General features: G+C 35.0%; 1 protein-coding gene across 1 annotated transcript; it reads left to right on the top strand.

Moving 5' to 3' along the window:
• Window positions 1–2980: 2980 nt before the first annotated feature.
• nrarpa (NOTCH regulated ankyrin repeat protein a) lies at window positions 2981–6124 on the top strand. The gene is made up of 2 exons (XM_073829736.1): window positions 2981–3203; window positions 3290–6124. The coding sequence occupies exon 2, from the start codon at window positions 3691–3693 to the stop codon at window positions 4027–4029; it is 339 nt and encodes a 112-aa protein (XP_073685837.1). The 5' UTR covers window positions 2981–3203; window positions 3290–3690; the 3' UTR covers window positions 4030–6124.
• Window positions 6125–14718: the final 8594 nt, after the last annotated feature.

The raw sequence follows: 14718 nt of genomic DNA, 5'->3' as shown, positions 1-14718 counted from the left end.
GCCGACACATAGCTAGGGATTATTGAACTTCTCAAAAGCGGAGGTGAAATTTTATCCTCGGTTTTTACATTTTTGGAAAAAGACTGAGCGATGTATCTATAAACCAAGCAGAGAACCTTTTAACATATTGTTGCATTGAAAGCCAGAACATGCATTTACCAAATGTGGCCCTGGACCACAAAACCAGTCTTAAGTTGCATGGGTATATTTGTAGTAATAGCCAACAATACACTCTATGGCTTAAAATGATCATTTTTTCTTTAATGCCAAAAAATCATTGGGATATTAAGTAAAGATCATGTTCCATGAAGATATTTTGTATATCTTCTACCGTAAATATATCAAAAGTTAATTTATGATTAGTATGCATTGCTAACGTCATTTGGACAACTCAAAAGGCGATTTTCTCTATATTTTGATATTTTTGCACCCTCAGATTGCAGATTTTCAAATAGGTATCTCAGCCATAATATATGAATCTCAATTTAAAAAAAATACCCTTATGACTGTTTTTCTGGTCCAGGGTCACAATTACTATTCTTTTATTTTCACTTTTGTAATTTTACATACATTTATTGTGGAAAGTGCAATGAAACATTGAGCTTTGTAATTTCGCATGACGCAATTTTACATGTATAGCTCTTGCAGACCCTTGGGCTATACATACTGATTAAATTTTATTTATTGCATTTCATTTGACAGCAAGTGATTATCTAAAGTGTCAATAAAGTAATTTGGTGTACTTTTGCCAGAGGTTAACAAACCAGTTATGCCGAGTTATTGCATATGTCCTTATTATGTTAACACAGGTAGAAGTGGATGTATACTTTCACTTCGAAACCTGTTTAGAATTGACTTCTTAACACTGGAGTAGGAACTAAAATGACAATAATATGCAACCCTGATCTACAAAACCAGTCAATAGGGTCAGTTTTTTTAAACTGAGATCTGACCTGAAAGTTAAATAAATAAACTTTCCATTGATGTACGGTTTGTTAGGATAGGACCATATTTGGCTGAGATACAACTATTTAAAAATCTGGAATCTGAGAGTATAAGAAAATTGCCAAAAGTTCTTAGCCATGCATCAAATCAAAAATTACTTTTTGATATATTTACGGTAGGAAATTTACAAAATATCTTCACGGAACATACTCTTAAATTAATATCCTAATGATTTTTGGCATAAACGAAAACACTACCATTTTTGGCTATTGCTACAAATATATCCGTGCTACTTAAGACTGGTTTTGTGGTCCAGGGTCACATATCACAAACGAACACTTAATAACTCTAAGCACAGGCGAAAATAATATTTCAAACAGTGCGTTCTGATTTCAGAACGTTCTAAAAGCGCGTTTTAAGCGATTTCAAACGTCCGGGCCATATGCAAAACTGACTTTACTGGCCAAAAAGGTAGACTACGTGCAGTTTATAACGTACGAAGCGGTTATAAAGTGAAACACGACAGTTTGGCAGATCAAATGTTTGAGGCGTCTGTACAAACGGAGCAAACGGCTGCACAGTATACAGCGTGTGTGTGGCTTTCCACGCCAAACTGCGGCGTGTGAGGAAAGGCGAGTGCGCTACGCAGAAATTGCAGTCGTCCGGTTCCCACGGTACAGCTGCCATGCGTGTCACTCAGTTTCCTGCCTCGCGCATGCGCAGAGCGGCCTGAAGTTTCAGGTTCGACTTCAGAGCGCATGCTTGACGCCGGGAATTTTGTTGCACCGAGCGCGACGAGCACCTCTGTTGACGCGCACAGGAAGTCGCACAAGCTTTGTTATTGACTTGAAACAGCTGGAATGGCTACTTCACAAGTCCTCAAGTCTAATGGTTAAAAAGAGGTGTTTCGTGTTGCTTTTAAGCAACACCAGTAAAGATATCATTGCCATTTGGTGTAGACAGGTAGGAAAGTATATACATATGCTACCAGTCAAAAGTTTTTTTTTTTTAAGAATACTCTTCTGCTTGATCCAAAAGCAGTAATATTATGAAATATTTTTACTATTTAAAATAACTGCTTTCTATTTGAATATATTTTAAAATGTAATTTATTCCTGTGATCAAAGCTACATTTTCAGCATCATTACTCCAGTCTCCAGTGTCACTTGATTCCTCAGAAATCATTCTAATATGCTGATTTGCTGTTCATGAAACATTTGTTATTATTATCAATATTTAAAACAGTTGAGTACTTTTTTCAGAATTATTTGAATACAAAGATCCAAAGATCAGCATTTATCTGAAATAAAAAGTAACATTATACACTACACCATTCAAAATCTTGGAATCAGTATTTTTAAATAGAAATTAATACTTTTATTTAGCAAGGATGCTATAAATGGATCAGAAGTGATGATAAAGACATTCATAATGTTACAAAAGATTTATGTTTCAGATAAATGCTGTTCTTCTGAACTGTCCATTCATCAAAGAAACCTGAAAAAATTCTACTCGGCTGTTTCCAACATAAAAATAATAATAAAGGTTTTTTGAGCAGCAAATCAGAATATTAGAGTGATTTCAGAAAGACTGGAGTAATGATGCCAAAAATTCAGCTTTGAAATCACAGAAATGGATTACATTTTAAAATATATTCATATAGAAAGCAGTTATTTTAAATTGTAAAAATATGTCATCTAATATTTAATCTAATAAATGCAGGCTTGGTGAGCAGAAGAGACTTCTTTAAAAAAAAAAAAAAAAATTAAAATTAAAAATCTTACTGTTCAAAAACTTTTGACTGGTACTGGACTTCAAGATCAGATCCCAAACGTTTATAATAACAAAACAGCAAGTTTATTTATGTGTAACCAAATCCATAGTCCAAGTCTTTATTTACAACATTTTTTTTCCTCGCTTCTGTGCCATTTGGTTCTCTAAAGAGCATATTAACACATAATAACGCAGTCGTTTTATGACTGTGGGATGTTTGGGCTAATGAACCACGCCTATTTCTCAGTTTCCCAGCTTGGCCACGCCCCCAAGCCGACGCCGCAGCCAATCAGCGTGGCTCAACCCCTCCCACTCCACAATACTTGATTCTATAGAGCCGCATTGTTATGCAAACTAGTTCGTCTAAAATATCCCCCTGGCAACGCAGCTCTGGGCAGAGAATCACCGGGACCGCGCGACGGACAAATAGCGAAGCGGCAAGCGGGCAGTTTTCGAGTCACTTCTACCCGTCCAAACGTCAAAAGGTAGGTATATCTTAAATTGTTCTTTACGTTCAGAAGCCGCTGTTCGACTCGTGTGTTAACAGTTTCTCTGTTTACTCTTTGTTTAGTCACCCTTGCCAAATAAACCACCGCGGGACGCGAGAGACTTGGAGAGACGGATTTCCTGAGGTGATTTAACGTTAACGTTACCTCAGACGTCTCTTCGATGCGCTTAACCGGAGATACCGCCGTTCACACGCCTCCGTTCTCACGATAATCTGCCATACAATTCAACCTGGTGCTGCTACTGAGAGACACTCGCACACACAAACGGAGACTTAACGTTACACTTTTACACTTTGTGGATGATTGAACTTTACAGTTAGTTCTTTGGATATAGCCACCGACCGCATTTACACACCGAGTGTGTCGTTTACTTGTCCTTTTTGGGATATACGCTTCTCGCTTCCCGCCTCCGAAGCTGGTTTTTATCCAAGCGCTAAAGACTGCAAAGTCGGCTGAAAGCATCATGAGCCAGGCGGATATATCGACGTGCTCGGCGCCTCAGAGAGTCTTCCAGGAGGCGGTGAAGAAAGGCAACACGAAGGAGCTGCACTCGCTGCTGCAGAACATGACCAACTGCGAGTTTAACGTCAACTCGTTCGGCCCCGAGGGACAGACGGCGCTGCATCAGTCGGTCATCGACGGGAACCTGGAGCTGGTTAAACTGCTGGTGAAGTTCGGAGCCGATATTCGGCTGGCGAACCGGGAGGGCTGGAGCGCGTTGCACATCGCCGCGTTCGGAGGACACCAAGACATCGTGTTATACCTCATCACCAAGGCTAAGTACTCCTCCGGTGCGCGGTGATCCGGTAGAAACACGCGGAAAGACCGGCGGCCGAGTTCCCTTGTAACGTTACCCTAAAACCAAATGAGGGCTGTAGCCTTTTTCTTTCCCGTGAGTATATGGTCAGCTCTGGCGATGAGAAAACTGAAACGCACGCCGCGTTGGTACTATAGCTTTTTATTGAATGTTTAAGTCATCAGATCTGGACTGCGTGGCTTTACCAGGGCTTGACCTGTCCACCTGGAGAAACCGAGATGGCACTTGATGCTGTGGCTGAATGCTGGAATCGTTGCCAGACCGTTTTGGCCCAAACACTGTCTTTTACGCGAACCGTAAGTCGTTTCATCAATCAAATGGCGTTGGTGACAAGTCCTCGAAATAACACCTGAATGACTTATTCCTAAGTACTGTACACATAGCTTTACTGTGTCTCTCTGTACAAGTAGTCTATTGCGCTCTGCCTTCACCTTAGCAGACGGCTTCCACACAGCTTTCAGGCCAGTGCGACCCATGGTTAACGTGTTACTAAAAAAAAACGCTGCTTTCGCCTCTCTTTTTTGTATCAAAACGTCAGGAAAGTCGCCTTTGGGACACACTTTATAATCTTCTTTCAGTATTTTGAATTAACACCCTGGTCATCACTGTGAATACAGGCTGGGTTTGTCTTTTTATTTATGAAGGTACATTGAGATGATGCATTTAAATTATGTTATGTAAGTGTAAAAGTATGTAGGGTGACCTAAAGCTGCTTCGGACTCGTTACAGGCTAAACTGTCCCGTGTGGAGATGCACCTTTGTACAGACGCGTCCCCTTCCACTTTTATCCTGGTTCTCTGCATCAGCTACCTCGACTTGAAAGTATTCGACGATATCATATGCTCTCCTTCTCAAGCCTTCAACAGAATCAGTCTTGACTGTCTACACTACAATCTTCACTCGGGACAAATCCAAAATTAAGATCCATTGGTTATATTCGAAAGGTTTTTATTTGCTCTCTCGCCAAGCGTGGTCGATATGTAGGTTTTATTTCAGCCGGTTGCTTCATTTGTGCATTGTCATTTTTGTCCTCACGAAAAGTGAAATGCATCGCATGACTATTAAATGCAGGGAGTTTTGTTGCACATAATTGTGGAGCCTTTTACGCCCCCTAGTGCCTGGTCGGGTAACTGCAGGAGCTGAGGCTTACCAATAGTTACTACTGAGCAGGACTATATTATGAACATTTGAGAAGACTATGACTTCTGTCGCAGGAAACAAGACTGCCTGCCGCCTTTAAAAGTCATGGCACCTGATGTTTGTTTCAATGCTGCTTTTATTTTTCTTGATACGACGGCCAACGGAGTGAACGTTTTTTCCGTCATCGCCCCATGCAACCTGGAGATGCAACCGATGTGATCCTCTCCGTCATCTATTCGATTGGCATTGGCAGAACAAATATGCATCGCTTGTCTTAAACTTGATATTTTTACTCTTGTTGAAAATATTGCACTGATGACTGTTAATTCGTTGACCGCAGGTCGACTTTTTAATTTTTTCTAAATAGAAAAAAGGAACACAACAAAATACTATTGTATAAAAAAAACTAACAAAAAAGCTCCAGGTTATATTGTCTCTTACGTTGTATAACATTACGTTTGCAAAGATGTTGTATCTCTGTGATCGGGTGTATGTGTATACATATATAGTATATGTATGGATATATAGACGCTGATATCTCAGAGCACTTTCTTATTTGAAGTGCTCTCCTCCTGATGTTAATAAAGGGGAATAATACTTGTGATGGTAAGATCATTGTAACAAAAATAAATTGCACGATGTATAGTTGTTTCGCCCCAGCGCTTGTCATAACATTTATGACATGGGGGTTAAATGACTGGATAGGTGTATATGAATGAGTAAAAGTGCTGTTTTCTTTTGTTTTTCGTTTTTGTGGACCATCTTGTGTCTCCATCGAGTGATGCGAATGTTGAGTGTCTGTTTTGTTTGTAATTTTCGAACATTTGTAACACTGTGATTCATGTGTGGCGAGAATACGAGTGCTGTAATATTTTTTTGGTTTTGTATGCGTGTGTGTGCGTGTGTGTGTTCAAGCCAGTAAAGAAATAATTAAACCTTCCTCAGTGTGCGCCTGTGAACGTTTCTTTCTATCCCGGCCGGTTTGGGCCTCCTCTCTGGGCCAACCTGACCCCGGTTTCCATTCTCTCCTTTTTGTCATTCATTTGGCCTGGTCCTTTCATGTGCTGGATAAAGGAGAGCAGGGGGTTGTGGGTAATTTTGTTTTAAAGACAGATCCCCTCCCTGTGTGTTTGTGTGGGTTTTATGTTACAACTCTGCTGCTCTGCTCTACAGCTCTGCCCTTCTGTTCTGTAGGAGACTCGAAGCGTTTCTTCATACTTAAAAAAACATACAGTGGTGTGAAAAAGTCTTACCCCCCTTCCTGATTTTTTATTTATTTTTTTGCATGTTTGTCACACTTTAATGTTTCAGATCATCAAACTAAATTAAACATTAATCAAAAAATAACACAAGTAAACACAACATTCAGTTTTTGAATTAAGTTTTTTTTATTATCAAGGGAAAACAAAATCCAAACCCACATGGCCCTGTGTGAAAAAGTGTTTGCCCCCTAAACTTAATAACTGGTTGGACCACCCTTAGCAGCAACAACTGCAATCAAGCGTTTGCGATAACTTGCAATGAGTCTGTCACAGCGCTGTGCAGGAATTTTGGCCACTCATCTTAGCAGAATTGTTGTATTTCAGCCACATTGGAGGGTTTTCGAGCTTGAACCTTTTTAAGGTCATGCCACAGCATCTCAATAGGATTCAGGTCAGGACTTTGACTAGGCCACTCCAAAGTCTTCATTTTGTTTTTCTTCAGCCATTCAGAGGTGGATTTGCTGGTGTGTTTTAGATCATTGTCCTGCTGCAGAACCCAAGTTCACTTCAGCTTGAGGTCACAAACAGATGGCCGGACATTGTCCTTCAGGATTTTTTGGTAGACAGCAGAATTCATGGTTCCATTTATCACAGCAAGTTAGGGCTGGGCGATATGGCAAAAATGTAATCTCGATAATTTTTTCCCCATATTGAACGATAACGATATATATTTCGATATAAGCTGTTGATGTTGCCAGCTTTCAAATAGTATCCCAACAATGACTAAAGCCACAAAAATTAAAGGGTTCATTAAATTACATTTAAAGTATAGTTTATTAACAAAAACAGATTACAGATTTGGCCTTAAAAATTAAAACAACTTACTAAAATAAATTAAAAAAATAAAAGTTGTGACAGAGTATGGTAAATGAGAGTAAATGTACAAAATGTAAACATAAAATTATTGTAAAAACAATTTGTAACACAATTATTTATTTATTATTATTATTAACACAATTGTTTATTTTCTCTATTATAGGTTGAGCTATTTAAATTAGAGGTAACCACTGCATTTTGAAACAATCTACAGTATAAATAACAAAAATTACGACACAGTTCTTTCTTAATCGTATTAAGTGCAGACAATTCAGCCATAATCAAAGTAGACTACTCTCTAAATATTCAAAGTGCAAATAGAGACGGAATATTTCAAGCATGATACAGAGCTATAGACATACACAACCTATTATAGCCTACATACTAATAACAGCCTAGATATGTCATGTAGCCTAATTTGCGTGCATTGGGGAGGGAGTCACTCTCTAAACAAGGGGGATTAAAATTGCTTTTGAATGCGCGTGCGTTTTTTGCTTTCGGTTTCAGTTTTAACAATCGCGCCAAACTCTCAGCTGAGCTAAGAGTCACTTTTGAGGTAGCCAAACCACTTATATAACGGAATTCGTGCTACCTTTTTTGTCGACAATTTCAACATCTTTGGATAATAACTCGAAGTTAGTTTCACTTTCGTCGCTGCTTCCTCTCTCTCTCTTTTTTGTCGTCCTGGTGTTAAGTTTGCTTCGCAAAGTGCAGTAGGAAATGAACTTTGTACTTTGACGTGCACACGCACGCTGTACGCCGATTGGCTGTTGTCGCATATTTCTACTGTGTGATTGGCTCTTAGATTAATCCATATCGAGCAAAAAATGTCTAGAGCCTATCATCGTTATTAACATAAATTTTATCGCGATTCGATATGATATCGTTTATCGGCCCAGCCCTACAGCAAGTCTTCCAGCTCCAGAAGCAGCAAAACAGCCCCAGACCATCACACTACCAGCACCATATTTGACTGTTGGTATGATGTTCTCTTTCTGAAATGCTGTGTTACCTTTACACCAGAAGTAATGGGACACACACCTTCCAAAGAGTTCAACTTTTGTCTCGTAAGTCAACAGACTATTTTCCCAAAAGTCTTGGGGATCATCAAGATGTGTTCTGGCAAAACTGAGATGAGCCTTTATGTTCTTTTTGCTCAGCAGCAGTTTTCATCTTGGAGCTCTGCCATTCAGGCCATTTTTGCCCAGTCTCTTTCTTATGGTGGAGTCATGAACACTGACCTTAACTGAGGCAAGAGAGGCCTGCAGTTCTTTAGTTCTTTGCTCTTGGGGTAATTTTCGCCATTTGTGGATAGTTTTTCACTTTTTCACACAGGGCCATGTGGCTGTGGATTTTGTTTTCCCTTCATAAAAATCCTTCATTTTTAACTGCATGTTGTGTTTACTTGTGTTATCTTTGATTAACATTTAAATTAGTTTGATGATCTGAAACATTAAAGTGTGACAAACATGCAAAAAATCAGGAAGGGGGCAAATACTTTTTCACACCACTGTATTCTGCTTTCATTTTGGAGTCGAAAACTCAGTTCTAACACAAAGTGGGGTGCCGATTTCAGCTGCTGTTTTGATTCATTGACACAAAGTTGGAACATCCATCTTGTGTGTTTTTGAACTTCCAGGTAGATGAGTTTAGTGCATGCTTTTGAAGACAACTGTGACCTCAATGGCATCCTTCTCTGTTTCCACCCCCCTCCATGCCCCCCTCCATCCCCCGGGCAGGATGTTATTGTTGAGCTGGATTTCCATTGTCCGGCGGCTGAGTTGGCCACCTTCCCAGAGTGCAATAGAGAGGCCCCCTAATAGATTCTTCATGTGCCTCAGTCCCGACACACATCATTGCAGGAATTTGGAAATGATTTTAACACAGTCCCGTCGCTCTGCACTAGCCTTCCCCCCACCGCCGGCTAGAGAGGGCGGGACGTCTAAACCCAACAATGTGAAAAAGAATTTTGTGAATGTACTTGAGCGCGAGAAGGAAACGCGCTCCTCTTCCAGCGTTGAGAATGTGAAGTGGAGGTTTGGAGGTTTCGTCTTCTTTTGTTTGTTTTCCCCTGTGATCAGAAACGACCTCTTTGCACGGACAGATTCTTGTCGGTAGTTTCGCATGCTTGAGAATGCAATTCCGAAAAGGCCCCACAACGCTGCTTGCTCTGGTGCAAGTACACACATGCTGAGAAAAACATGTTTGCGGCCATGAAAAGTGTTCCGAATTCTCAGAAGGAGAGGAACATTATAGCCAGAAGGGAATGAGGATGAATGATTGTTGCAGTGGCTTAGTCATGACCACAAGTATTACCAGGAAAAGTTGCTTTCAAACACAGCGAAGGCCTAATCCAATAAACGCACTCATTTGGTGTTGGCGAATGAGCTGGGGTGTTAAAGATGTGATGAGTTCAGTGTTTGTTTTTGTTGAGCAGTGTAATTCAGTTTGACATCGAATCATCAGGTTAATAGTGCGTTATTATGACTCTGAAACAAATTAATTTACATAAAACGTAGCTATTAATAGCTAATAATGAATATTATATACATTAAAATTAGGGCCGGGACTTTAACGCGTTAATTTAGATTAATTAATTACACAAAAATAACGCGTTAAAATTTTTTAACGCATTTTAATCGCACTTAGTTTTGCACAGCGGAACGTTTCTCGCTGGATGAGATTCCGCGGACTGATAATACTGGAGCACCAAATAGCGTTCAGACAAGATGCGTCCGTCCTAAATAGTATTGTATGTCCCAAATCGTAGTATGTTTAAAAAGGTATTCCAAAGATTCCCGGATGGTCTACTACTTAACGATCAATGCACACTCTTAACGGCTAATATTGCCCGCAACACACTGCGCCGTGAACGAGGATTCGATTAGAACTACAAACACGCATACAAAGTGTTAAAAAACTACAAACATGGAGGATATGCCCGACCAACGGACAGGTAGAGAAAGGGGTTTGAGTGATAAATAATCAGTGTGTAACCTGATAAAAAATATTTTTTAAATGTTATCCGCGTTATATTCCATGTGCAGCAACATTTATAATGATAGGTTTGGTCATTAACGTTTAAATGCATAATTAAGCAAACACAAGAGCAGAGTTCTCGGCATGAAAGACTCGTTAAAGAACGTACCTCTTGCTACACTTAATGGCAATATTTCACTGGTCTGTTGGACTTGGTTGAACAAAAATAAACAATATTTTGTTGCTTAAGCTTATGTATTCAGTCATTATTCAATGGTATACTAAAAATCCATGTAAAAATCTTACTTCTCACTGTTCTCAGGTCAAATATTTATATGCGATTAAAATGCGATTAATTTCGATTAATTAATTACAAAGCCTCTAATTAATTAGATTAAATTTTTTAATCGAGTCCCGGCCCTAATTAAAATATATTACAATTAATATAATAATTCTAAATTATTATATATAAATATGAATTGTAATATAATAATGAATGAGTACAAAAAAAAATCATTTACATGAAACTTATAATAGAATACAACAATAAGAATAACTTAACCAAAATAATAAATCCTTGATTAATAGCTATAAATATTATATACATATTTTAAAATGTATTGAAATTAATATATTAAAAATTACAACAAAAAATACATATATATATATATATATATATATATATATATATATATATATATATATACACATACATATAAACAATATATAAATACCAATTATAAAACAACAATGAATATTACACAAAAAATATTCAAATTTACAACAAAATTACAATATTTTGTAAATTTTAATATATTACAATGAATACCATATAGAAATACAAATTATAATATAATAATGAATATTACATAAAAATATATATACATTTAAATATATTACAATGAATATATTAATTCTAAATTATAGATAAATATTAATTATAGTACAATAATGAATAATTATTACAAAAAGTAAAATTAATTTACATAAAACTTACAAAAAGATTAACTTTAAAAAAAATGAACCAGTGATTAATAGCTATAAATAGTATATACATATTTTTAAATTACAATGAATATATTAATTCAAAATTATATACAGAAACAAATATAAACAATATATAAATACCAATTATAATATAATAAATATTACATAAAAATAAAAAAATAATTTACAACAAACTTACAATTAAATAGACTAACTTTTTTGAAAAAATGAACTAATAGCTATTAATATTATATCCATTTAAATATTTTGCAATTAATATATTAATTAGAAATTATATATAAATATGGATTGTAATATAATAACGAATAATTATTTAAAAAAGTCAAATGAATTTACATGAAACTTACAATAAATGTAACTTTTTTTAAATAATGAACCCTTGATTGATAGCTATAAATATTATATACATATTTTTATATATATTACAATGAATATATTAATCCAAAATTATATATTATAAATTTAGATATATTATAAAAGTATTTATATATAAAAAATACCATTTATAATATAATAATGAATATAACTTATAAATAAAAAATTAAATGTTTTTTTCAACAAAAGTACAATAAATGAAACTAACTTTTTTGTAAAATAATAAATTAATTCTAAATTAATAAATAAATTTACTCTAAATTATATATAAATACTAATTACAATATTATAATTATTACATTAAAATCAAATGAATTAAGATGAAACTTACAATAAACTAACTTTTAATGAACGCTTGTTATACTAATAGCTAGTAATATTATATACATTTAAATATATTATAATAAATATATAATTCTAAATAATATGTAAACAATATCTACATTAATTATAATATAATAATATTAATTTACATAGAACTTACAATAAAATAAACTACTTTTATTATTAACTATTTTTATTATTTTTTAAATAATGAACACTTGATTAATAGCTATAAATATTCTATACATTTAAATATATTAAAAAATATATTGATTCAAAATTATATATATATATATATATATATATAAAATACTATATATAATATATATAACAAATAGTTACATTACAATTAAAACATTACAATAAATTTACAATTATTATAAATTTACAATAATTATAAATTAATCTATGTGTGTGTGTGTGTGTGTGTGTGTGTGTGTGTAACTATATTATAATAATGAATAATTATTAGGCTACATAAAATTTAATTTACATGAATTTACATAGACATACAATAAAACAAACTAACTTTTACAAAAGAATGAACACTTGATTATTCGGTATTTATATTATATACATGTAAATATATTACAATAACTATATTAATTCTGAATTAATTAACATTATATACATTTAAATAGATTACAAATAATATAACATATAAACATATAAATACTAATATAATAAAAACAATTATTACATAAAAATAAAATACATTTACATGAAACTTGAATTAAAATAAACTTTTAAAATAATGAATGTTTGAATAATAGCTGTTAATATTATATACATTTACATATATTACAATTAATATATTAATTATAAATTATATATATAAACAGTATATAAATAATACTTATAATATAATAATGAATAATTATTACATAAAAATTAAACATTAAAAATAATTTACATGAAACTGAAAATTTACATGAATAAAATTATAGAAATTTAATAGATATATATATACACACAAAACAACAAACAATACAAATTTTAGTATTAATATAGTATTTATTCTAAAACATTTTGATATACATTTTTTTAACGTCATAACAATTTACTCTCTTTTAAATTATTTATCTATTAATAAAAATGTCAAGAATTTTTTTTCAGATACATGCTTGTAGATGGAAGTACTCTCCATCATACATTTTATGATTTTCAATCCTGTCATGTCATTGAAAAAATGATTTTAGTTATCTAATATTAGTATTAGTTAGTTAGGATTAACTAGACTGACTAACAGGAGATATATACATAAATCTTGATTTAAAACATCAGTGATTTCGAACACTGTTAATGCAAACTCCTCGCTTCTGTTCAATATGAGAAACCCAAATCATAATGCATGTTGTTAAACATGTAAAACAGAGTTCTCTCATAGTGAAAAGCGAGAGGAAAGATATAGAGAGAGAATGAGACAGGTGGCTAGGCCTGTCCTTCCTTACCCTCCTCTCCTGTTTGAACTCTCTTTCATTCTTTCGCTCCGCTCTGTGCTTTTTCAAGCACACAGTGACAAGCGCATTCATTCTCTCGCTCTATTCTATGCTCTCCTCTTTTTTTGTCCGGCCTGCTGGATTCTGCTTCATTCCGCTATTCAGCTCCCAGACGGACCACCATTGATTAGAGCCCCCCTCCAAAACATACTCGCGCACACACACACACACACACACACACACACACACACACACACACACACACACACACACACACCCACCAGCCGTCTCCACCTCACACACCCTGCACTCAGCAGCTGCTATGCTAATGAACCTCAGCAATAGAGAGATGGGGAAATGACAGGGAATCATCCGGGCGACTCTGTGTCTTCATAAAAAACTGAGATATCAGTCCAAACAACCATATCAAACTTTCATAAATGCAAAGCATTCCTGTCCTTCTTCAGCCAAAGGTCAACTTCAGTTTGTATGTGGAGTCTGTGCTTTTACAGTAACTACTGAAACAGGATTTCCCAATCCTAAGCCGGAATATCATCCAAGCCACATATTGATTCTGGCTAGAAACTGCAGTTAATTATCCACTACTGTTCCTTAACTAGAATTATGTGGAGGGCTCTGAAGGGCATTAAATATGAGCGTACGCTCATTTAAAGTCACTTTCAACTATCACAAATAGACGAAAATCTGTGTACAAAGAACATCAGATCTTCAGCCTAAAACAAGTGATTTATAACAGTGAGAAACATCAGCTCAGAAATGTGTGACTATATTTTGTAAATAATTCCAAAAACCTACAATTATGTCTATTTGTTTTTATAATTTACATAATGGAGAAAAAGCCATATGCACCACCCATAATACAGTTGAAGTCAAAAGTTTACATACACCTTGCAGAATCTGCAAAATGTTAATTATTTTACTAAAATAAGACGGATCATATAAAATGCATGTTATTTTTTATTTAGTACTGACCTGAATGAGATATTTCACATAAAAGATGTTTACATATAGTCTACAAGAGAAAATAATAGTTGTATTTTTATTGAAATTACCCTGTTCAAAAGTTTACATACACTTGGTTCTTAATACTGAGTTGTTGCCTGAATGATCCACAGCTGTTAAACTTCCTGTTGTTCTTCAGAAAAATCCTTTCAGGTCCCACAAATTCTTTGGTTTTCCAGCATTTTTGTGTATTTGAACCCTTTCCAACAATGACTGTATGATTTTGAGATCTATCTTTTTAAACTGAGGACAACTGAGAGACTCATATTCAACTATTACAGAAGGTTCAAATGCTCACTGATGATTCA

This window comes from Garra rufa, chromosome 23 (genome assembly GCF_049309525.1).
Source record: "Garra rufa chromosome 23, GarRuf1.0, whole genome shotgun sequence".
In the NCBI taxonomy this organism is placed as follows: Eukaryota; Metazoa; Chordata; class Actinopteri; order Cypriniformes; family Cyprinidae; genus Garra; species Garra rufa.
Note: the sequence above shows the minus strand (reverse complement) of the source record. Positions and strands in the feature narration are given on the sequence as shown.